Genomic DNA, 26,112 nt, shown 5'->3' on the forward strand with positions numbered 1-26,112 from the left:
GGCTGAGTGCCATGGGAGGAAGAGCAACAGCCCCAGAATCCCGAGTGTATTTAGGCCTGGCCTTTGCAGCAGTCCATTTATTCCTTGGTTTGTGCTCCTCCAATAAATATCGTTAATCCCTTGGCATTAATGGAAAGGCTTAGGAAGCATCTGACACAGGAAAGTCCATTGCTTTTTATTCCCATTTCCTGCAAAACCTCTCCGATTGTTTATTGCTTCAGATTTTCTGAGAAACTGCAGCAACTTCCTTGGCTTTTGTTCCAACAAGGAACCACTCTGGTTTTCAGCTGTGGATGTGTCTGACATGAGCAGAAATCCTCCTGCTGACCCTGTCCCAAGAGCTGCTCCTGGGGGTCCTCAGGGCTGGAGCATCTGCTTTTCCTAATCCGAGGTTCTGCAGAGGAACTCCTCAAGTTCCAAGGCTGGTGTGCAGGGTGATGAGCCACACCCTGAGCTGAAAGTCATGTGTGAGCACTTCATGGCCAAGGAGCTCACTCTGATCAGGAAAGCAGACAAGGAGGGAGAGCTACAGGCAGGAAAGTCATTTCCAAGTGACCCCACACGGGCACAGAGTTGCTGTGAACATCTCCCCTTTACCCAGGACATCAGTGTCCCCTGAGAGACCAAGTGACACAACTCTGACCTGCAGCTCTGCAAAGCTTGTGTCCTGGGAGCTGCAGGTGGCAGAGGATTGAAACCCTGATTGCTGAGCCCTTTAGAGGCAAGGAGCTACCCCAACACCACAAGGTCATGCTGTGAGTTGCCAGCAATTGTTCTTCTGCCCCTTTCCTTTTGGGCCCTGGAGTCCTGCTCTGCTTTCCCACACACCTGGCCCCATCAAACCAATCTCCAGCAGCTTTCAGTCATGCACAGGCTGAGTGTCTGCAAAGGACGGGGATACAAGTGTCAGCTGCTTTCCAGGAGCACCCACTCCTGTGTCTCTCATATGTCAGTGTCAGTGATGTTGAAGTGCCACTTTGCCATTTCCTTCTCATTCAGCAGAGAAAGAGTTTTTCTGGGTGGTCAGGATGCCTGGTGGCCCCACCTCACCTCTCCCTTCAGACTGCTTTGCTGTAAAAAGGGATGTGGAGAATCCTACTCAAGGACTGGATGGGTCCAGAGGTTACCCAGTACCGTGTCCCACATCAGCACCTCCTGTAACAATTTCAATGAGAGACATCATCATCTCCCCTGGATTTATATCATAGAATCATGAAATGAGTCAGGTGGGACCTTAATGCTCATCTCCTTCCAGCCCCCATGCCATGAGCAGGGACACCTTCCACTGGACCAGATTTTCCCAAGTCCCATCCAACCTGGCCCTGGACACTGCCAGGGTTTAATCTTGCTCTAAAGACTCTGCAGATGTTATTTGTCTCTACGCAACAGAGGCCAACAAGATCCTCAGTTCCCATGTCCTGTCCTCCCAGCCCTGTCCCAGGCCAGGTCCTGCCTGGATGCTTTGGAATGGAGTGTATGAGGCACAGAGTAAGGAGCCTCTCACCCAGCAGGAGGGAGTTGGGGGGTGGGAATTAACAAAAAAAAAATTGTCCCCAAATTTTCATGGCTTTGTTCTGATTATTTCACTCTTTTCACCAAAATTTAATGTTGATTCTCCCTCCAAGCCCGTTCATGAATCAAACTTTGCAAAAAACGATGACTTTTGAACTTTCTTTTGGAGGAAGCCAACATGATTACTCTCCTTCCACCCACCAACATGTGTGCACAGACCACTGCTTTTTCCTTGTGAAAAGTCAGTAATTTTTTTGGATGAAATTCTGTCTCTGCTGAATTCTGTGAAGTGAACCATGAATCTTCATTTTTAAGTCTCAATTAGCCACAGAAGTCATAGCAGCTGCTTGTAAAGGCAAAAGACTGAGCGAGCCAAGAGACAGAAAGGGTGACAATTTTTTTTTTAGGAATTACTCCATTCCTGACGACTTCCATAAGCACAAAGAAGAATCATGGGAAAAAGAAAGGGAAAAAAAAAACACAGTTAAAGAACCAGCCAGAATTTCTGTAACCACTGAACTCAATTTTTTTGGCAGCACAGCACCACTCCCAGTGGCTGGCAGCCCTGAGAGCCTGTGAAATACTGTTTATGTACTTCTACTTGTCACGTCACGTCGTCATGTGCAGCATTGTCCAGGCTGGAGCAGGAGCTGGGAGGAGCCCCAGGGCTGGGAGATGGTGCTGGAGCAGGAGCCCCACGTGTGCACCTGCACGAGGGGAGGGCGGGGGGTGCCAGCACAAACTGGGGTCAAACCTGTACTTACCTTTTCTGTACATGTCAATATTCAAACATATCCATGAATAAAGCACACACGCATTTTCCTGAGCCTCTGGCTGCTGCCTGCCGTGCCAGCTTGTCCCTGTCCAGGCAGTTGCTGAGCTCATGGCTCCCGTGCTGTAAGGGCAGCTGCAAGAGACTGGGGGATGTTCTGTGGGGGTTGGAGGAGTGGTGGGCTCAGATGAGCCGTGTTTGGCTGGAATCAGAGAATCCTGGAATGTCCTGAGCTGGGAGAGACCCACAGGGATCATCCATCCAGCCCCTGGCCCTGCCCAGACCCCCAACAATCCCACCCTGGGCACCTCTGGCAGCGCTGTCCAAAGGCTCCTGGAGCTCTGGGGCTGTGCCCATTCCCTGGGGAGCCTGGGCAGTGCCAGCAGCCTCTGGGGATGAGCCTTTCCCTGAAATCCAACCTAAACCTGCCTTGGCACAGCTCCAGTTGTTGGCTCAGGTCTTGTCCCTGGTCTCATAGAGAGGAGATCAAAGCTGTCCTTTGGAGGAAGCTGTGGAGAGCTCTGAGGGCTCCTCTCAGCTCCAAACCCAGCTCCAGTTCAGTGTCTCCCAGCAAGGAGGGATGGCAAACAGCTCTGCTGAGATGGAGAGACATCAGTGTCATCAGGGAAGGAGACACGAGCCCACACAAGTCCTGGGGCTGTTTGTGTTGCCTCCAGGGCTGAAACACGCAAAGGTTTGGGAGAAACTTGGGGCGGGTTTGGCTCAAAGCTGGTGCCAGCACAGGAACAGGGAGGCACTGCAAGATACAGCGGGATGGGAATAGTTGCACCTGCAGTGAGAGGTCTGGGGAGTCTCTGATGCCAGGAGGTCACCGTGTGACCCACTGTGGGAAATACCTGGGACAGGCTGTGCTGCACCCCTGTGCTGGGCACAGGAGGAGGGGAGATGGAGGAGAAGGGAGGGTGATGGTTCATGCCAGACAGGAAGACTTCTGTTCCTGCCACAAACATCTGTGAGCTATTTTTGGCAACTTAAAAAATAAAAGAAATCACAGGAAAATTGATTAGAGGCAAATGGAATGTTTTCTTGCCAATTCTGGGTAGGGAAAAAAATCTAGACAATAAATATATATAGAATCTATATTAAAATAATGAGTGAAATTCAAGTCAGTTCTTAAAGTGAGTTCAAGGTTGAACACATAAATGTTACACTTTTTCCTCCCAGAAATCATGTTTGCCTCCGTGTGTGTGCATGGAGCAGCTGAGGATGCAGAGCAAACCCTGAGGGTCATGGATGGACTTGGACTCTCCTCAAAGCCTGGACTTGGACTCTCCTCAGCGCTCAGACTGGGGCTTTGCTGACTCAAAGGACAATTCCTGTGAAGGTTCCAGGCAGCTGAACCTGGACCATGCTGGGAAAGCCTTGCAGGTCTGAGGGGTTTTCCCCGGCTCTGGGCAAGCAGCTGCTCCACCAAGGTCAGCACCCAAAAAGCTGCTGGGGCCAGTCCAGGGCCAGGCAGTGCTGGGGTGACAGGAGCTGCTGGGCCGCAGGGGGTCCTGACACTGAAGGGGATCCCAGGACTCCCCGTGGGACTGCCCCAGGCTCTGGGGGACAGGAACAGCACCTGGGGCTCAGGTCAGGGCAGAGCTCAGGGCTGGCTGCAGCAACCCTGCCCTGAGGTGTAACAACTGGCTCCAAGGAAACCTGGAAATCATCCTGAATTTAGGGTGAGGAGATTCTGGAGCAGGAGAAGCACTAAGAGGTGGAAGAAGCTTTGGCTGACCCTCACTTCTACCCCATCTTTGGGCCTGGGTATGGTTTTAGGGGTGCTGGCTGTGTACTGAGCATTTCCTTCAGCCACAGACATCAAACACTGAGGAGAGAGCACAGGAAGTCATTTTTCCACATTCCCAGAGAAAAGGTCTTACAACCTGTGCAGCCCCCAGGACAGGATGGACAGGGCTTGGAGCACCCTGTGGAAGGTGTCTGCCCATGGCAGGGGCTTGGACTAGAGGGTCTTTCAAGGCCCTTCCAGCCCAAGCCATTCCATGTTTCCACGACAGACCACAGCCTGGGGCACCACGGGAGGTTTGAGGGACAGACCAAAGTCCCCATCACGCTGACTGCAGGCACGAGTAAAATCCTGCAGCTGATGTTCAACTGCTGCCAGGGGATGTTGAAATCAGAAACAATTTACCACACGTTATCTCCAAGCAAACGGTGCTAAAATGCTGATAGGGATGGAGACATCTTGCTTCAGTTATTAAAACACTGAATTTCTGCAGAAACAGTGGATGTTTGCCAAAGGGGAAAGCTGCAGAATTAGCTCTGACATGAAAGATGTTCAAGTCATTTTGTGGGGTTTTTTCTAAGTGGAGGTGGAAATGATTTCTGGTGGGAGCAAGGATCCCAGGCAACATGAGAAAGGAAATCCTGCCAGTCACTCTGTTGGAGGCACATTGTGGCGGCAGCCTGGAAGGCAGAGCTGATAAACCAGCCAGTGAGCTGCAGGTGGGATGGATGGAGACCCCAGATATGTCTGTGTTCTGCTCTAATTCCCTGTCCAGACAGTGCTTCACAATCAGCCATCGCATTCAGACCTACCCATCAAAGTTCTGCTTCCAAACTGAATTCAGGAGTCAGCATGAGGACCAGGAGAGATTAAACCCCATCCTCCCGTGGCACTGCTGCTGGTCACCATGGATGGGGGGAGATCAGAAACAGCCTCTCCCTGCAGGCTGTGGGCTCACATGGAGCTGCACCTGTGCTTCTTGTCAGCAGCAGGGACATAAAGAGGAGAAAGATTCTGTCCTTCTTGGTAGAGCCAGAGCAGCCCAGTCGGTGGTTTTGTGGCTAAATACTCTGCAGATGTGGTTTCCGAGTGATGCATGTGGCCTGAGTGAAGGCCCAGGAACACAAAGAGGAGAGGGAAGGAAGGGCCTGGTCCTGCACCTAATCACAGAATCATGGAATAGTTTGAGTTGGAAGAGGCTGTAAACACCATCTTTTTCCACCCCCTGCCATGGCAGGGACACTTCATTATTCCAGGTTGCTCCAAGCCCTGTCCAGCCTGGCCTTGGGCACTGCCGGGATTCCAGGGGCAGCCACATTTCTCTGTGCCAGGGCCTGCCCTCCCTCCCAGGGTGGAATTTATTGCAAATATCCCATCTCACCATGCCCTCTAGCACTGGGAAGCCATTCCCCCTAGTCCTAACCCTACATGCCAATGAAAAACATCCCATTTCAATACAGTTTGAGCCCTGAGATCTTGCTCTTTGTTTGTGGGGAAGATTCATGTCTTCTGAGACATCTCTAGTGCAGATCCCAAATCCCAAATCTGTCAGAGTCTCTGGAGTGACCGAGGAGAAAAGGTGCCTCTAGGACATCATGTATCTTCCCTCAGAGCTTCCACAGGGTGATGATGGTATCCCAAAATCATGTGGCCAAGGGTGTTGGGACTCTGGCACAGTCTGGGGAGGTGTTGCTGTTCCCAGCCACCCTGCAATGGGCAACAGCGGCAGCTGAGCCCATCGTCACCCCCAGTGATGCTGACACCTGGGCCCAGCAGCCTCATTACCAGGCAGAAACCTCATCAGCAGGTGCTGACACTTCGTTAGGAAATCTCCCCCCACCTTATGCCTTTGGCATCAGGGGTTCCACTCTGTCCCTGCAATCCCTGTTTGAGTAGCTCAGAACCCAAAACTCAAAAATCTGCTAATTCTATTTTCCCAATTAGCAGTGCACTGGTGATGGGACTCTGGCTGTTTTGTACACATCTCTTCCTCCTGTCTTCCCATCAGTGGGCAAAAAGGAAATGTTGCTGCTGCTGCTCTTTTGTAGATGATTTACCACCAACCAACAATGTGGAATTACCCAAGAGCTGCCCCAAACCTCACCTTTTCCTGGGTGGAAGAAACACCACACAGCCTCCAGTCCAGGATTTCCGGGGGAGCTAAATTGTTTTTTAAAAAGGCTTATAGTCCCCTTTTTCTGTAGGTGGTTGATATTTAAGGTTTGTGGAAAGAAAAGCTGGACTCAAATTCCTCTCTGGTTCCTTACCCAAAACCATTCATTAATGGCAGCTGATGACAAAGATCATCATCCTGGATGTACACAAAGCCTTGAAAAACCTCCCTGCTCCCTTCCCTTCCTTCTCTTCCTTCCCTTCCTGCCCTTCCTTCCCTTCCAGCCTCTTTTCTTTGCTACAACACAAGAAAAATCAGAGCAGGGATGAAAAATGGCTCCAGCCCTCTGTGGTTTTTCCTGCTGTCCAAAATAAACTGAAAGCAGCTTTAAAACCACTACCCCCTGCCCATTTCATTTCAAGCCTGGACACTGCACGCTGTGCTGTCAGCCTGGCATCCTCTGCTCAGCTCTGCAGCAATTGCTGGGAATTGGGCTCCTGCATCCCAGCTTAATGCCATGGAATGAAGCAGCACAACAGTCCTCAGAGGCGATGGTGGCTGAAACCTTCATGGCTCATAAATGTCAGGTTCAACTCGGTTTCATCCCAGCAGTGCTTAATTTCAAAGTTGGAGAGTGACATAAAAATAAATGGAGAACAACGGATTGCATCCCGGCGGGACTGGAACTGTGGATGCCGGGGTGTTCTGGATCAAGTGACAGCTTTAGACAAACCCTGCCTTAGGCTCGGAGTTTTGGCAGCAGCTCTGCTTAGGTGACCTGCACCTCAATCCCTCTGGCTCACAAGTTTTTAAGGCTGGCTGATTAGGGCTATTATAAAATGTGTTATTTATTGAACAGACAGGAGGTAACAGGCAAAAGGCCTTGAACAGTTACTTACTACACCGTACAAAACAAGAGAACTCCTGGGAGATCACATAAAACAGTGCACCGTGTTAAGGTTCCTGTATTAAAGCTAGCAAAGACACGGCAGAGAACAGGAAGGAGTCAGTGGAAATACCACCAAGCTGCCAGCAGAGTACACAGGGTCCTTCTGCTCAGCCCTCCAGAGAGTAACCACAAAGTTGGTGCTCCAGCTGTGAGGAAAAGCCCCACAAATTTCTAGGGAATGTGCAGAAGACTTTTGCTTTGTGAAAGTTTGCTGTAGCTTTTGTAGTTTGTAAACTGGAGTGTCTATCAGTCAAAAATTCCAGCTTACCTTTCCACGATCTTTCTTCCACAGCAAGATGTTTATTGTCAGCAAATAGCGTCACTTTCCCTGTTCTTCAGTGCCTGAATGACCGTGGGACAGGCGGTCTTTAAAGAGTTATTTCACCACATTGCAAGCTTTTTGAAGGGTGAGAAGTCTTGCGCCAGCTAACAAACAAGAGGTCGGTTTCTGTGCTGGGAGATGTCCTGCTACACCGTGGGCACTTCTGCCGTGTCCCTCCGGCGATTGTGTGGCCCTGAAACACCAGCTGGTGCTGCTGCTGGAGACTGATAAATCAGCAGCAAAACTGGTGATGCAGTTTCCATGGAGGGCAGCTTTTCCTCTTCGGATTTAAACAAAGAAATTTACTGGGAAAATGATTAGTGAGAGTAAGAAGGGGAAGGGGCTGAGATTTCCGTTCTGTTGGGTTGTGTCATGAGGGGCAGCAGAGGGGCAGCTCAGATCCCTGTGACAGGGACAGGCCCAGGGAAGGGCTGGAGCTGGGCCAGGGCAGGTTTAGGGTGGATTTCAGGGAAAGGCTCATCCCCAGAGGGTGCTGGCACTGCCCAGGCTCCCCAGGGAATGGGCACAGCCCCAGAGCTCCAGGAGCCTTTGGACAGCGCTGCCAGGGGTGCCCAGGGTGGGATTGTTGGGGGTCTGGGCAGGGCCTGGGGCTGGACTCAATCCTTGTGGGTCCCTTTAAACTTGGGCTATTCTGTGATTCTATTTAAACCCTGAATGGAGAACCTCTGAGTTTTGGGACTGTGGAACCACTGAATCATCTGGGTTGGAAAAGATCTTAAAGACCATCAAGCCAAACCGCTGAAGGATCAGTCGTATCGCGACAGCTGACAGCAGTGCTGAGGGGATGGGAGCAAATAAATTCCTCCTTCAACCCTGACCATCCCAAACGACCTGCATGGAGGAGAATTTTCTATATAATCATAGAAATATATAGGTTGGCAAGGACCCTTAACATACAGAAACTTTGACGCCTCATTGGGATTCTCCTCCCTTCTCCCACCCTTCAGAGACAGCCAAGGAGCTCAGGGATCACAAGCTGCCCTGAGGCTCCTGGGGGAAAGTGAACCTGAGGGTAGAAATGGAAACTATTGAATGGGCGTCTCTACCTTTGAAATCTACAGATTTAACCCTCTGTATTACACTGATGCATCCCCCCATCCTCTGGCAGAGGACACGTCCCTCCTTCTTCCTCCCAAACCCAGGACTTGCCAGGAGCCCACTGATACCCAGCACCACCACTCACCTCAGCCAGGAGCCTTCAAAACCACCTTGAATTATTTCCCCTCCCATTTTAAGAAAATAAACAAGAGGAAAATTTTAACCAGATCATCTACTTTTTATTTCAGAGGAAAGATTTGCATTATTTACTTTTATTTATATACATGTTCTTCACATTTGTATTCAAAATGCACAGACCTCCCAAGAATTTTCTCGTTCCGGCTTTAAATTAGCTGTTATTTTACAATACAAAAAATTATACCAAAAAACTGCAATCCTAAATGTGTGTATGTATAACACCCACAACCCCAGCAATGAAATACTTTACAATACTTGCTCCTATTTACATATGAATGCAATAAATGCTAAATTATACATATTAACAAACTAAGCTCAAGTCTGAACACAGATAAGAATCATAAATAATTACAGAGTAAAGAGGAAAAAAAAATCCAGAGTACAATTAATTCAAGGATCTTAGTTTAAAGAACATTTATTGTGCACAAATTTCAGAGTAATATAAAACTCTTTTTCTTTTTTTTTTTTTAAAAATGGACTGACATATGATACACTCTGCAACAATTTTTTTTTCTTTCTTTCTACTGGTGAGGTTTGTGGAATCAATACTAAATGGAGAGGAGATGTCTAAAGAATTCTAGTACCTGGAAGACGCACACAAATAGTCTGTGTGTAGTGTCAGAATAAAGAAACAGACTGAACAAAACCTGCCCTGATGCAGAAAAAATCAGCATATACACATATTGTAGTAGTCCTGGCGTGGAAACTCAGCTCACTTCAGCAGCTACCAACAGAAAAAGCAGGAATTTGACTAAAATTGGAAAGAACACATCCAAAAATGAGGAGCACACCCTGAGCCATCCTTTCCCTTCCTTCTGCAGCCCCAACACTCGGCGAGCACCTAAAGGCCACTGAAGACCAGCCAGCTGCTGCTGCTGCAGCTCAGCCCCGAGGCTGTGCCAGGGCAACCCCTTCCCTCCCTTCCCTGGGCTGCTCCCAAGGGCAGGGAAGCGTTCCCAAGTTCCAAATTCCCGGGAGGGGCACAGCAGCCGCCCCTCACTGGGCTGGGCAGGGCAGGAGGGAAGTTACTCTTGGCACACAGAGTCTGCTCGGTGCTTTCTCCCAGTGCAGCAAATCCCCGTTTCCAGGGGAAAGGGGTTCAGGCTTCTGAGATGCAGCCGGTGCCTGTCCCCAACTCAGGGTCTCATGGACAAGGAAAAGCAGCCGGGACACCTGGAGCAGCACAGGACAGAGGGGCAGCCCAGTTCGGTGGCACCAGAACTCCAGCGGGTTATGGAAAAGGCCTGAAGTTTGATTTCAGCCTCAAACCCTCCTTCCAGCTCTTTCAGGGCCAAGAGCTGAGCTGCCACTGAGAAGCATCCCCAAACCCAGTGCCTGGGGACCTTGGTAACGTTTCCTGCAGAGAAATTTCTTCTGAGCCATCCTTAGTACAGGAACTGCCCTGAGGATCTGCCAGCAGAGGCTGCCATGCCCATGGCACCACACCACTGAATTTTGGGACATTATACACCACGGCGTGATGTCAATCACAGGCATTACCCCATCATAAATAGCTTTATTTTGTTAATTTCAATACAATGCATTTTAAGCCCAGGGAAAGTGATAATAACAACTGAAAAATTTGTCTCATAAATCTCCTTGTATCCAAAATACCGAGCCATAGCATGGCAAGGTCATGCTACAACAGCCCAGAGAAAATTCTGGGCTAAAAGCCATGGTAAATGGTGAATTTTTTAAAAAAACTATGTTATTTAGAGATCCACTGGCACCATTGTTTTCTAGAAGAAAAGGGCCAAATAGTTCTGAAATTTTATTACTAGTTTTTTTAAAGGCTCCTCTCAGAGAATGGAAATATTCTGAGGGTTGAGACATCGAATGCTGAATTTCAGCCAGTTATAAACACCTGAAAATAGTGATTTTCAATGGAAACACGGCCACAGTTTCAGTAACAAAGGCCTTAAACTACTGATTTAATCCTCCACGTAGTGACCACTTTAAGGACGTTTATTACTTGTCTCCAGATGTTGCTTTTCCCCCTTTCAAATGGAAAAGCCACTATTTTACTTGGTTTCTACATTTAACTGAAATGCATTTGAACACACAAAAGTCAAGTTACGGCTCCCTGCTTTTGCAAGATATCACAATATAATCTGGTGTTTAAAGCTCTGGAAAGTTACCTAATACTGATCAGATGAAGGAGTTATTAGGACAAAACTCATACATCATTTAAAATGCATCAAAAATACATTCAGTATTTTTTTTTCTGGTTTATTTACACTTTAAATCTCTCCATGTTCTGCACATTACCGTAGAGTTTATGTACAAGTGCAAAATCTGTGTGTCATTTGTCATTTATTTACAGCTTCTCCCATGAAATAAGGTTGTTCTTTCTCCCCCACCTCACCTCCAAATGAAATAAACCCCAAAATCCTTCACTTTTGATACTAGCCTGATAATAAATTGCCAGCAATTCTTCTTTCTCCTGTCCTTTTCCACTTGTTTCCCTGTTTGCCTCTGACCTGGGATGAAACTGCAGCAGAGCTACATATGAGAGTTCTCTTCTCCCTCATCAGGATGGAGATCAGGATGGAGACGCAGGGCAGAGCTACAGCCCAAAGGAGCCAGTTCCTTTTGTTTATGTAACTAACTCTTGTCACTCTGTTTACATTTTTTGGTCCTGATAAACCTTGACTTTGATCATTCTTGCTCATTTTTCCAGTACCTGACACCGCATGTTGGCCACACTCCTGGGCACACTGTAGGCTTTGCAGACCAGACAGCCCAGTTCTCCAGGAGTGGGAAAACATCTCAAACTCTGTATTTATGTCTTTTTATTAATGTAAAAAATCTATCACCCCTCCAGGCCTACAGTTCTGAAAGCTGTTTGTGATCAGGAAAACCCAACAACTTTAAACACCTGCTCAAGTGCTGTCCTGAACAGGGAAACTCAAGTGCAGGGGCTTTCACAATCTGGGCTGGCAGTTCTCCCAAAAACAGCAAGAACAAACAACAAACATGAGGATGTGCATCATGGCTGAAAACATGCAGGAATAGGGGAGGGATTTTAGTCCAGTCTTGTTTCTCCAGTTCAGATTAACCATATCACTGAGCAAGTTAGAGAATATTATCAGGAGATGAATCTGTCTGAGGTAATCCGTGCATCAGGTAAAATTAAATTGCCTAAATCCCTTCATTCTAAGACAAGCTCAACCCGTTTCCCCTCATAATTCCTTCTTCCCAGAGAGCACTGAAACTCCTAGTTTAGAAACAGATGCCTTTATATATATTTTTATATATAATGCATTTTTTCCCAGTAATTTTCTAGTCCCGATATTTTTTTGCAGTCCCACTGCACTTGTTAAATGACACATTAAACCAGAATTATCATCCACCACAGTCCTTAAACCATCAGGCTGTTCCCATCATCACCGTCCAGATACACAGCAATTCACCTCTTTATTGCAATGCTGCCAAGCTCCAAAGAGCTTCTTCAAAACACATGGTTAGAAAAAAACACCCCAGAATTGAGTGGCAGATATGTGACTGATCACCAGAACACGCACAAAAGAGGAGCAGTTATTTGGGTTTCAGTTTGGAAAGGTGCTGCCTGGCCAGGCCCGAGAGCACTCCCGTTCCACGTGTTACTTCTCCATTTATTAAAAATCAGATGTCATCACCAGAACCCACCAACTCAGTGACCTGATGGATGCACAGTTACTGTGATGAAGCTGTAATGGTTTGGCATCTTCACCAACATCTTCCCACCAGCTCCAGCCCCACGCTGGCAGCCCTGCGCCACATCCCCAGAGCCAGGGAGACACTGGCACCATCAACACACAGATGAGTGGGTTCAGTCCAGCCTTGAGCCTCCTAACACAATCCCAGCTTGCCAGAGTAGTTCAGATGGTTTGATGCACCCCCCAAAAGCCAAACCTTCTCTTTGCTGTTTGCAAGTCTCATCTTTTCACCAACCAGCCACTTCTTCAACATCTAACAGAGCTCAAGCCCAACAGGAAATACCAGGACCTGATCGTGTAGAACTCAAACCTGTGGAAAAACAAAGCTGCTCTGCTTGATTTTTATTTAAAGTTCTTTTTTACTTCATCCTCAAGTGATCAGGCACTCGGAGTGTTGCTTTTTACACCCTGTCAGAAGATGGAGTAAATCATAACCACTGAGGAGCAATGCCTCCAAGCTCAGCTCTCATCCAGAAGGATGGCGGGAGGGAAGGGGAAGGAAAGAGGCCAAAATCAGAAAAAACGTGATGTATCTGGCCTGGAACACAGACTGCTTCTGTGAAAATGCTGGTGAAACCGGGAGTTTTCATATGAGATATTGAAACTCTGTGTGCCTTCCAGATACTTCCATCTGGGTGAGTAGTTGGTTGGTCAGGAAAATGCAATTTTCCTCTGACTGCATGTGACAGAGGACACAGAGTGCCTTGGGTGACTCTAGATGTGAGCATACATACCTTTAAAGGAATTTAATTATGTTGAAAAGCAGCATGTGTCGCAGTCTCCTCACTCCCTAGATCTGTTCACGTCTAGGCACTTGTGTGTGGTGTACTCCAAGCAGGTTAAGACTATGTAAACACTGAGTCTTTCCAAAGCAACATCCAACTTTCCAGTTATTTCATGTGGTCTGAGCAACATCAACCTTTAAACCAACCCAGCTTTTGCATTCGTGGACCATGACGACTACAAAAAGGCTGTGCCTGGAAAAGAGTTCCACTGAAATAATGAAGGAACAATTAAATATTAAATGAAAACAAAGGATGAAGATGATTTGAAGATTAATAGTAGTGTTTATGTGTTGAGAGCTGACACCTGTAAACACCGGATCTTTTTCTTTTTGTACAGTTTGATAAATACATGAACTACAAAGCACTTTCCATGTAGGAACCTGAGTGTCATTCATATTGGACTACTGTTGTATTTACACTGACCAGGAATGGTGACATCGGACCTTACCACACCTGCAATAAAATTATTTTGCTTTAAACTTGAAGAAAACAAAGGAGCAATCTGAAGCCATGTGTCAGTAAAACTTAAGTGGAGCAGTTGTCAAATAAAGCCAACTAGCACGTAGATGAGAGAAAAAAACTGGGTTCAAGGAAGTTGTGGTTTTTTCCGGGTGCTTCTAGTCTCTTGGGACACAACTTGGAAATCTTCCTTCTCCTTGGTATTACTCTTCCATTTTGTTTAAAACCCTAGACAGTTTCTGATGTCCATGCATCAAATACAGGTTCCTGGCTGTGCAGGGGGCTGCTGCTTCCGATTTCGTATGGCGCCCGATTTCTCTTTGTAGGCAATTGGCATCTGTTGTGAAATGTCCACCAGTGCACTGGCCACAGCGAGACCTGGGGCAACACAGCCAACAGTCAGGGAACAGAACAGCAATAAATCCTTCAGGAACAGCTGAGAAAATCCCTCTGGGCCACAAAATGTGTACAATTTTTTTTAATAAACTAGGGAAGTGTTTTGGCTTAAGAATTAACTCCTTCTGAAAGGAGCTGAAATACTGCATGTTTAATTAGGAGCAACAGCAGGAGGAAAAGATGCAATAAGGGTGGGTGTTACTGGATGTAAAACTCTAAATACTGAAGCCTGAACCCTTAACATTGAAGGTGCCTTTCTCTGCATCAGTAGATGTACCACAATAAACCTGAAAGCAAATGTGCATGGAGGTTTCGCTGTACTTCCTGTGGATACATCACCTCTGCAACCTCCTCACAGCAGACCAGGGAGTCATGGAATGGTTTGGGTTGAAAGGCACCCTGAAGACCACCCAGTTCCACCCCCTGCCATCACCAGGGGCGCCTTCCACTATCCCAGGTTGCTCCAAGCCCTGTCCAGCCTGGCCTGGAACCCCTCTAGAGATGGGGCAGTCACAGCTGCTCTGGGCACCCAGTGCCAGGGCCTCCCTGCTCTAATCACAAACAAACCACATCTGGGACTCAACTGGTTCCAGCTCAGCACCAAACCATCCAATTCAAACCCTGCTAACTCTGCTCTTTCCAGAGCCTTTGCTTCACTGGGCACTGGGGAATCCCAGGTAAATCCCACACTGCCCAGGAGATGACATCCCAGTGCCCTGACATCAGGTTTAGACGTGAAGGGGTTGAGAACATGGAAACCTTTAACTGGATGAGGAAAACCTCTTTGTCCAGAGCTCCTATGAGGAGAGCAGAGATGCTCTGAAAGGACTTGTAGTGACAGGATAAGGGGGAATGGCTTCAGACTGACAGTGGGCAGGGTTAGATGGGATATTCTTCCCTGTGGGGGTGGGGACGCCCTGGCACAAGTTGTTCTGTGACTGCCTTATCACTGGAAGTGTTGAAGGCCAGGTTAGACAGGGCCTGCAGCAAACTGGTCTAGTGGAAGGTGTCCTTGTCCATGGCAAGGGGTGGAACTGGATGGTCTTCAAGGTCCCTTCAAACTCAAATCTTTCCATGATTCTGTCATGTGATGTTCCCCTGCAAATGGGGCTGGGAATGAAGTCAGATAGGCCAAGTGACAAGTTACCTTCACAAGTAACTACTGCAAACGCGCTTGTACCAGACCTCTCTTTCCTTCACCCAGCTGTTAATTAAAGCATAGTCCAATATCAAATGTTCATCCATCAGTTGACCTTAGTAATTCACTCAAAGCTCATGCTGGAAGCCAGCAGGGCCCAAACCAAAGAGCCTAAAATACCTCAAGCACATCCCAAGCTGACCTGTGGCTACAGCAGCTTCTGTGGGATCTGGAAAGGTGAATCTGTAAGGTTGGGGAAGGAGTACAGAGTTAATTCCCAGCCATCAGAGACAATAATAATCCTCACCTGACTGTCCGGGTGGTGGAATACCTCCAAGGCCTCGAGGCAACCTCACAAACACCGAGAGCACAGCTGCTTTGTTCCCAAAGCAGGGCTCCAGCGCAATTGGCTTTGGTACAGTCTGCAGGGAGGGAAGCAGGGGGAGAAAACAAATGTTAAACGGTGTGGTTCACCCTCCCTCTTCCCCCAGCATCGCCTTCTCAGCTCGTACAAGCCCCAGGGCATGAACCACCAGGAACCACACTGCTGTGCTGGGCGAATTTCCAGCATACAGCCAGCAAAGCTAAAACCACTGTCAGCAACAATCAAAACACGAGTCATCACAAGAAAACACATTCACTTAATAAAAATCAGGCTATTAAAAAGTCAAGCACTACATGAGGCTTGTATTTTCTCCTGAAATTCAATAACAAAGGAGCAGCTTATGTAATCAACAGGATTGAGGGTTTTGTTCCATCGACCCCATCAGCAGCATGTCACTGATATCAGCACGGTGAGTCCGTACTCCAAATTCTATTTCCAGAACTGAAGTCCATGTACCACCTGAACAGCACTCAATGCATTAACACAGTAAAGAACATTTTTTCAAGAACAAAAAAAAGTGATCAAGGCCAGGCCGAACGGGGCTTGAAGCAACCTGGTCTAGTGGAAGGTGTCCTTGTCCATGGCAGGGGTGGAATGAGATGGGCTTTAAGGGCCCTTTCAATCTGTGATTCTAATACATAATGGGCAGCCAGCTTGCTCCCACCCTGGAGGAGCAGGGGACTGGATCCCTTGCTGACCCTCAGTGTCTGTGACTGTCTCCCTCCCCTGCACTCTCGGGAAGATTTTACCTGAATGATCAACAGCCAACTTCAGTATGTCATTAGAAAGCCAAAATGCAACAGCCCAGCCCAGAAACTAAAGTCTGTTTTCACCTGGGCCTGGCCTCAATCTCACACACAATTACACAGGATCACTGCTGCTGTGGGATGCAACAACAGTCAGATGAGGATGCAAGTGTTCACCAATGAGTACAGGTTCAGAGGAGTCTCTTCTTTTGTTTCACATCAGCTACAAAAGCTGAAAAACACTATTTTACCCCAATATTCTCAGAATTTTCTGTCTTCTTGTTTAGTATGGACAAATTTCCCTCTGGTGTTAATGAAATAATTAGTGCTTTTTCCATCAGGCATCAAACTACACCACAGTTCTCAAATGTTCAACAGAAACTCAATGCAGTATCAGCCATGAAAAAGCTCAAACAGGAGTCAAACATGCTGTTAAATTACTGCTGCTCAATAAAAAAGACAAAAGGAGACAACAGCAAGCAAAATGAAACTTAAAACTTTCCATATCTCACATTTACTGCAATGATTGCAGCAGGATTTGCTGGCCTGTGCAAGGCAGATAAAGACGTGCTGCACAGGCTGGATGATGGAAGCTGCCGCCTGCCTGGTTTATGACAGCAGATTTCTTCATCTCCCCGCCCCCAAGGAAGGGATCACACTCAGAGTAAAGCTTTTCCCAGAAGGAAACAAGCACACCCTGGTGCTGTATCCCACAGCGACTCAACTGCCAGAGGGAATGGACAGAGCACGGAGAAGGCAACTGCAGGAATAAAGCCCATGGACTTTGCCATATGGGTGGGAGCAAGAACCCAACACAAAGCTGATTTTCTTTTGGAGAGACTCGAAGTATCTTACTTCTTCTACTGTTAATAAAACAGTTCTGCTGAATTCCAGAGTTTGGAGGATGGTACTTGGGTACAAAGAGCTCTTGTGCTCACCCTCAGCACTGAGCGGAACGGGCAGCAAAGACCACACAGAGAAGTGATGGAGGGAAGAGAATGAAGGAGCAACTGAATAAGAACAGATCATATTTTTAGTACTTCTTAATGTATTTGTTTTTAACGGATTAATAGCTATGGAGATACTCCCAGGGCTGGAGCCCCTCTGCTCTGGAGCCAGGCTGGGAGAGCTGGGAATGTTCCCCTGGAGAAAGGAAGGCTCCAGGGAGAGCTCCCAGCCCCTGGCAGGGCCTGAAGGGGCTCCAGGAGAGCTGGAGAGGGACTGGGGACAAGGTCTGGAGAGACAGGAACAGGGAATGGCTTCCCACTGCCAGAGGGAAGGGCTGGATGGGGTATTGGGCAGGAATTGTTCCCTGGGAGCATGCCAGGCCCTGGCACAGGGTGCCCAGAACAGCTGGGGCTGCCCCTGGATCCCCGTCAGTGCCCAAGGCCAGGCTGGACACTGGGGCTTGGAGCAGTCTGGGACACTGGAAGGTGTGCCTGGCACAGCAGACAATGGAAAGATGACCTTTAGAATCCCTCCCAACCCATAAGGATGCTCAGCAGCACACTCACTATCCTCCAGCCAAACTGCAGAAACAGGAGGCTGGAAAATCCATCTCAGGGTCACCAAATCCAGCCCTCCACTTACCCAGGCAATGGCACATAAAGGCACAATCCTCTGCTTTAAGAGTAGTTACACTTTCAGGCCATGCCATCATCCCTCTGAGACCTTTCCAGAAGCTCTCTGGTCTGGATCTCACCACTCTGCCACCAGAAACTTTCTTCTAACCTCAAATCTTTCATGATTTAATTTATTCATCTGACGTTCTTCTGTGCCTTAACCCTCTCTCTGGGCTTTCCCCTGCTGTACATCTCAGTCTTCTTTTGGATCAACTGAATGAGCCATGCTCTGAATTCCTTCTCTGCTTGAACACAAGCACTGCCTCCCCCAGCTCTCCAAGAGCTGTCCTCTGCACCTCGTTCTGCACCTCCAGTGACCTGAGAGGCATTTCATGCTCTGACAGTGCCTCTGTTGTGGTATCACAATCACACTGAGTCTCCTGCACATCATAAAATAGAAAGAAACAGAAACTGTTCATTATATAGCGCTCAGTCACAGAGCTGAAGGGACTTGGAGAGGAATTTAGCTCATCTCTCAGCCCCAGGCAAGACCCTCTCTCCTCCTCTGCCCTTTCCAACTAATGAACCCTGAGTGTGCAGCAGAAACTCTCATTATGAGTCCCTGTGGGCACAATCTTCCCTTTCCATGAAATTTTTATTTTGGTCCTCAAGGTCACACATCTTCCTCCTCTCTGCTCTCCTGGTTCCACAGCACAGATAGCTGGGGATAGGATGTAGCCCTGATCCTCCTTCCTTCCCTTGTCAACCTGCTCAGAATAGAATGAGAATCATGGAATGTTTGGGGTTGGAAGGGACCTTGAAGTTCATCTCATGTCCTGCAGTGAGCAAGGGCAGCTGCCACTGTCCCAGGCTACTCCAAGCCCCATCCAACCTGGCCTTGGACACTTCAAGGGATCCAGGCGCAGCCACAGCTGCTCTGGGCACACTGTTCTAGGACTTAGCCACCCTCCCAGGGAACATTTTCTGCCCAATATCCCATCCATCCCTGCCCTCTGGCAGTGGGAAGCCATTCCCTGTGTCCTGGCATTCCAGGCCCTTGTAAAGTTTTCTCTGCATCTTTTCTGGTGGGCCCTTCAGGTACTGAAAGGTTACAATTAGGTCAACCCAAACCCTTTTTTATTTTCCAGGCTGGACAACCCCAATAAAGATGAGAGTTAGTAAAATATTGTTAATATGTCCCCATGTGGGGAACTTTGTTTCTCTCAACCATGCACAGCGAGGATAATGATGCACCCAAAATCTGTCAGGCACTTGCAAACTAATTTGGAAGGAATTAAGCACAACACCACCTTGCTGCAGCTAAGCTCCATCTTAAAACTAAAAGGGGAAAAAAAATGGCCTGCTGTCCATCAAACCCAGCTTTTCCTGAGACAAGCTGCAGTTAATAACAACAATAACTCGCCTAAAGAATCAAGTCCGGCACATTTATTTTTGACAGCCCCAGCTGAGGCACCTGTTTTGTGAACTGTGACTCATTGTGCACGGTCTCTGCTTGCCGGGCCCAGAGACGAAGCGCAGGAGGCAATGACTCAGAGTGACGGAATGAGGGATCGGCTGAAGGAGGTCAGCCGGAGTGAAGGACACGCTGTGCCCTCTGCAAGGCACAGAACCAGTGCTGGGGTCAGACTCCGCACACAGGCAGCAAAAGGGGAGATTACAACTCACTGCAGCTTCACTGCCACCTGCACTGGGGATGTCACCCACCGCCAGCCCTGCCCCTGATGTGACCCAGGCAGGTGCCACCAAGGCACAGAGGGACTAAGGAGGAGCTAGCTGGCTTCATCATGTGGAGTTTTGTGGGGAGACCTCAGGTCTCCTTTCTTTGACACTCCAGTGGTTTCTGAGTGCTCTTACCATAGAATTAAAAAAAAAAACCCTGAGTTGAATGGGATCCACAGGGATCACCCATTCCCACCCCTGGCCCTGCACAGACCCCAAACAATCCCACCCTGGGCACCCCTGGCAGCACTGTCCAAAGGTCCCTGGAGCTCTGGGGCTGTGCCCATTCCCTGGGGAGCCTGGGCAGTGCCAGCACCCTCTGGGGATGAACCATTCCTAATCTCCAGCCTGACTCCACCCTGGCACAGCTCCAGGTCCTCTCTTGTTGCAGATCCAAGCTGTTCTCCCGCAGAAGACTTTGAGTGGACTTGGAAAGCAGAGATCAGATGTGAGAGATGGCTCTTAAAGGTAAACCTTAGAAAGATGCATTAGTTAGGTGTATTTCCAAACTTTGCAATAACCTCTATCAGATGTTTAAAACCTGCCTCTGCCGCAACTTCCATTCAGAGGTTTTGATAAACCCACTGTTGGATTATAGAAGTGATTCTTTTTTACTGAAGGCTTAATGGCACAATAAAGTAGACATTATTCAAATCTATTCAAATAAGGTGCATCTCTCAGACACTCAGCATAAGAGGACTGCTTTGAGAGGTGCAGAAGAGCAGAGTCCCATCTTGGGAGTGGATACAGAGGGGAGAACAAAACCCTGGTGCTGGACTGGGTGGACAAAGCCCACAGTCAATGGCCATGGACAGACAACTGCAGCTGCCTGAGTCAACAGACTCTGCCCTGAGGTGCCCCATGTCCTCAAAGAAATATAGAAAACTGCCCCCAGCACACTAGAGAGACAAATTCATAGAGCTGATCACAGAATCATGGAATGGTGTAAGTTGGAAAGGAACTTAAAATTCATCTTAAAGCCATGGCAGGGACAGCTCCCACTGTCCCAGGCTGCTCCAAGCTACAATGACCATCCTGGCCTTAGGCACTGCCAGGGATCCAGGGGCAGCTACAGCTGCTCTGGGCACCCTGTGCCAGGGCCTCACACCCTCCCAGGGAACAATTCCTGCCCAGTACCCCATCCAGCCCTGCTCTCTGGCAGTGGAAGCCATTCCCTGTGTCCTGTCCCTCCAGGCCTTGTCCCCAGTCCCTCTCCAGCTCTCCTGGAGCCCCTTCAGGGACTCTGAGCATTCCCTGGATTTTTCCCTTCTCCAGGGGAACATTCCCAGCTCTCCCAGCCTGGCTCCAGAGCAGAGGGGCTCCAGCCCTGCAGCAGCTCCGGGGCCTCCTCTGGACTCTCTCCAGCAGCTCCACGTCCTTGTGCTGTTGGCCCCAGGGCTGGGGCAGCTCTGCAGGTGGGGAATCACCTCAGGGGCCACAGGGACAGAATCCCCCTCCCCTGAATAACCTGAACCCTCCCCTTCAAAGGAAACCCTTCCCATGCTCCTCCACAGCAGCAAAGCAGTTGTCTATGGAAATGATGAGAAAAAAACCAAGAACCCCAAGAATTAGAAAGGAACAAATGTCAAATAAAGAGCAAAAAAGCCAGTCAAGCCCTCTTAGCCTGGAAACCATGACCATCCTTTTCTGGGTAGGAATAGGCAGTTAATGGTATCACTTTGCTAAGCAGTGACACAACCCCCTTGGTACCCAGAGGCAGTAAAAGCTGCTGTCAGCTGTTTTCCACAGATGATTCCACTGGCCCAAACCAGCACTAAAAAGTCAAGTAATTCCAGTTGTTTCTCAGTTTTGGTGTGTATTTAGCATGCAGAAAGTGTAAACCACTACAGACATTAAAAGCAATAAGAGACGTATTAGGTGGTTTAATTAGTCCAGCTTCACCAGCAGGATTTTCCACATGAACAGGGCATTTCCCAGGAATTTGTCTGGGCTATTTCTACATGACCCAGGTGTGGAATACACCACCAGTTCCCCTGGGAGTCAATTTCACAGCCAAATACTTTCCCCAAGTAGGCTGAATTGTGTGATGCTCAACCTAAATATTTTTATTTCATCTCATTATTTCTATTTACACAGCTTTTACTTGACAAATTCAAAAAGTTAATAATGTGTCACATAAAACTAATGGCTAGAACAATAAATATTCTGTATAATTTCACAAACACAGCATCAGTTTTATTTAGGTTCTGTGATACGCTGCCAGCATATCATGTTTCAAGATGCATTAAAAAAATACAACAGAGAATTTTTTTTCCTTAACAAGAAAAAATGTTTCTGTGGTTTGATCAAATAAGTCTTACATGGTTTTTCATTTCCAGGAAGGAAATTAAAATAAAGGAAAAATCTTACAGTGGTGGATGAGAAAAGGAACATTACCCAAACAGTTCAGTTTATTATTTGATTCCACTTGTTCAGGTGATTTCACTCTGTAGAAAAAGGGTCAAATTCCATTTGCAAGTTTTTAAATTGTTGCCATTAAAAGCTGAGTGAACATTTGCAAAACAAGTTACAAGCAATTTCCTATTAAAAATAGATTATTAAGCTTTAAAAATCATATTCTCAGGGTAATATGTGTGTCCTGCAAGATAGAGATGAATGAATTTCCAGCAATAATTCACACTAAATGAGTTTGGATTAAAAATTTACATTTACCTTGTTCCTGATATCTACCTTGGAATTTTAGAGGGGCTGGGGAATGAACTGACTTGGTCCCAAAACTGGGTTGCTGCATGAGAGAAACTAAACAAAAATCATATTCAACCCCTCAGATGGATGTTAACAGTCTGAAATGGAAAACACAGATCTGAGCAGCCCATATCTGGAGCCCACATGCAAGCAGCTCCAGGGGCCCCCAGGTCTGCTCCCCCCTTATTTAACCACTGCTCTGTATTTCCAGGTGCTGCTGTCAGTCCAGCAGCAGCCAGCCATCAGCTCAGGGTGAAGGGTTGGATTCTGAGGCCAGTTTGGATCTCCAAGGCAGCTCCTCCAAAATGACCAAATCTCATGTCACAGTTTGAGATTGGCCACTCATGGATGCCAACACTCCTCCTCCAGTTCCCAGCCGTGCCCCAGGGAGGGGATGGATGAGGCAGCAAATCTGGGAGATATGTGTGTATATATATGGTCAGTGGTGGGCATTTATTTTGATTTTGGACAAGTGAAGAGGCATGGCTTTTACAGAACTTTTCAAGCACTAAGCTGGTTTTTGCACAGGAAAACAGAGAAGTAAAAAACCCCAATGAAATGGGACAGTTGGATGAAGATTGCAAACATAACACACAAAACAACTACTTGGCATAAATGAATGCAAATAAGTCCTTGATAATGCTGCTGAGAAGCTGCTGGTGTTATTAGTACTTCAATCAGAGAGATGCTCGTTAGAGGGAAAAAATCAACTTAGAAAATCCTTCTCCTGTGGGAAGCTTCATGCTCCTTCCTCTCCTTCCAGCAAATTCCTCTTTATCAGCTAAAATCACAGTCCAACCTGCGGAAATGTTTACAGTCTTCAAATCTAAAACTAGTTAAAATCACTTATCAGCCAAATATTCCCTGAGGACAAGGCAGGCTTAACAGATATGTCTGCTGATCTCATGACAGCTCCCTTCCAAATATCTATAGTCGATATTATATTGTGGGAGTAGCAGAAGTTTCCCCTAATTTTTTCACCTGATTTTGCAATAAAATCAAAACAAGATACTGGGCAGTTGTTTACTGGAAATAATTAATTTAGGTGAAGCTTTTATCAGGTGTTTTTGTTGATGTTTTGGTAGGAGGGATCACAGCCAGCCTATATGGAATTCTAGTGCAGCTAATGTGCTTCACACACTTCAGCTGCCCAGGGAACACTCCCTTCCTACCACTGGCATTCCTCAAAGGGGATCCCACACTTTTCCATGCCCTAAAAGTGGGCCAGCAAAAGAGGAATAAACACCAAATAGAAAGTCCAAGCTTGGGTGTCCTCCTGGTGTGTTCCTTTCTCACCTCAATGCTCCAGGAGGCTGTCTGAAGAGCAGAAGTGGTTTTGCTGAAGACAAGGAGACAGCTAAACACAGACAGCCTTGGAATTCCTCAGTGTTAACATACAGAAAAGCTCCTGGAACGAGTAGATGCCAGAAAGCCCAGAATTAAGTCTTCAGAAATTAAGCTACCTTTCCAAAGGTATGTTGAGAAACCTAGAGCCTACCTTAGGCAGGTCAGGCAGAACCACACTGGCCTTTCTGGCCTCAAAGGCTGCATGTAATCCATCTCCAGCAACTGCCACAGCAGATCAGGACTATTCAGTTTCTTTCCCCCCCCCCCCCCCCCCCCCATCTCTCAATTTTATCCTCTTCCTGCAACTATTATCCTTCTGAGGATAGGAATGACTTTCAGCCTATTTATATTATCCTTGAAAAACCCTAAGCTGCTCTGTTCCCCTCTAACACATCTTGATCAGACAAGAAGAAAGAGGCTCAAGTTGTGCCTCAGCATGTTTAGACTGGGTATTAGGGAAAACTTCTTCATGGAAAGAGTTGTAAAGCATTGGCACAGGCTACCCCAGGAAATGGGCATCACCATCTCTGGAAATGTTCAAAAACCTTGTGGATGTGATACCTGAAGACAGTTTAATGATGAACACGGTGGTGGGGTGCTGTGCTCAGGAATGCACAGGGTGATTTAAAGGCCTTTTCCAGCCTTACCAATTCCATGATTTGGCACAGCCTGGTCATTTCTGCTTATTGTGGCTTTTGTAACTCATACCTCAAGCCTGCCCCCCTTCCAAACCTGCCTCTTGCACAGGACCCCCAGTCCCAGCTCACTGGAGCTGTCCTTGCCATGCCTACACCAACCCAGCTCACTGCAGGTGAGCAGGTTGGGAGAGGTCACAAAAGCTGGACCATCAGCAAATTTGATGGACCAAATGCAGGTCAGCAATGTGTGAAGTAAAGGGGAAAGTTAGTCATCAAGAGTGACAACTGGAACAGGATAAAAGCTGTAAAAACCATCAGTTCCTTGGCCTTTAGTTCTTCACTGAACTCCAGCTGCATGAAACAGCCCAAAATCAAGCTACATGTCAGAATTAAGATGAATTCACCCTGTAGAAGTGCTGGAGCTGGCAGATGCTTCATTTCAAATCATTCCTCACCCTGCAGCTTCCCCAAACCCTGCACCCTGTGGCACAGGACTTACTACTCACTTCTCTGCTCCTTTACTGCTGGATGCAACTTCATTGCAATATAAAAGGAATGTAACAAGGGCATCGCTCGGACGCAAAATACAAATAGACTGAAAATACATTAATTAATCTGTGGTACCCCCTACCCCCTCCCAAATCAGCTCATCACTTTAGCTCTGCACTTCTTGAACAGATGGGATCTTCTGGCAGCCTTTAAACCACTCAAAAGCACTTTCTCCCATAACAAAGCAAACTAATTACTAGAGTAAGATGCTGTTTCCCATCAATTTATCTGCTATTTTTAAGGAATCAGCTCGCTGTCTGATTCAGGATTTGCAGTGAAGCCCTCTAACAGCAGAATTAAAGGCACGTTGGTACAATGGTACAGAACACACTACATGAACTTTGCAAGTATTTTGCCCACCAAATGCCTCTCCCTTTCCCTTTAGGAAACTAAGGATCATGGATGCAAAGACAATCAACACTTAGCACTTCATGGCTTCATGTGCTGGATCCCTAAACACAGCACAGCAAAGACTGCTCCAGCTCTGCTCTAGAAGATTCCAAAATCATTTTTTTCCAACTTGAGGATAATTTTTCCCAGTGCAACAATTTTTTTGTTGACCCTATAATTGCTTTGCTCAACCTCAGCACTTGCTTGCCAGGCTATGCATGTTTTTTCCAAGGTAACTTCTTGCCTTTAGCAACTTAAGATACATGGAAATCAATGTCAAAATTATAAACTTCCCAAATTCTTTCAGGAAAGCTTCTAAAAATGGCTGCAGAGGATTACAAGACTTAGATAAATCCGATAACAAGCCCTGAAAAAGCCTGAGCTACAGCAATACCAGTTCAGACACTTGGATGAGTCCCAGGCACCCAAGGAAGTTAAATACTCTTAGAAAAAAAATTGCAATATTCAGCACCTCTGAATGCACAAAGAGCTCCAGAGAGAAGCCAACAGATTTTGTAATAACTAAGCAAATTTAGTGGTAGATTTGTGATTCAGTGGGTATTTGTTGAGTGGCAAATAAACCAAAGCAGCTAGCTACGTGTTGCCTAGCTGCAGCCTCTAATAGGAATTGCTTCCCTGCAGGTAAATCACTTTCTATTACTCATAAGTACCCCAGGAAAACTACTAATTGAAAACACAGTTCTAATACTGTCCAGCTGGAAAACATTAGCTTAGGATGGAACTAGCTTGACACTGGCTGCCAACTGGCTATGGACAATGGAATAGGAAATTAATCTTTTGCAGACAAGACATTCCATTTTCCACTTCTCCTTTGTAACCTTCAAATCAACTTGTCATTAATCAATGGTTTTGATTCCCATGGGGAAAGAAAACC

The 26,112-nt window shown here is 47.2% G+C and overlaps 1 protein-coding gene across 1 annotated transcript in view; it reads right to left on the reverse strand.

Moving 5' to 3' along the window:
• Positions 1-8,697: 8,697 nt before the first annotated feature.
• ATRN (attractin) overlaps positions 8,698-26,112 on the reverse strand; it is a 146,740-nt gene continuing 129,325 nt past the window's right edge. The window contains exons 28-29 of the mRNA XM_066317554.1: positions 15,462-15,576; positions 8,698-13,998 (exon numbers count right to left, since the gene is read on the reverse strand). Coding sequence (XP_066173651.1) covers positions 13,874-13,998; positions 15,462-15,576 — 240 coding nt within the window. The 3' untranslated portion in view covers positions 8,698-13,873. The remainder of the gene's footprint in view (positions 13,999-15,461; positions 15,577-26,112) is intronic.

Source organism: Sylvia atricapilla, chromosome 4 (assembly GCF_009819655.1).
Source record: "Sylvia atricapilla isolate bSylAtr1 chromosome 4, bSylAtr1.pri, whole genome shotgun sequence".
In the NCBI taxonomy this organism is placed as follows: Eukaryota; Metazoa; Chordata; class Aves; order Passeriformes; family Sylviidae; genus Sylvia; species Sylvia atricapilla.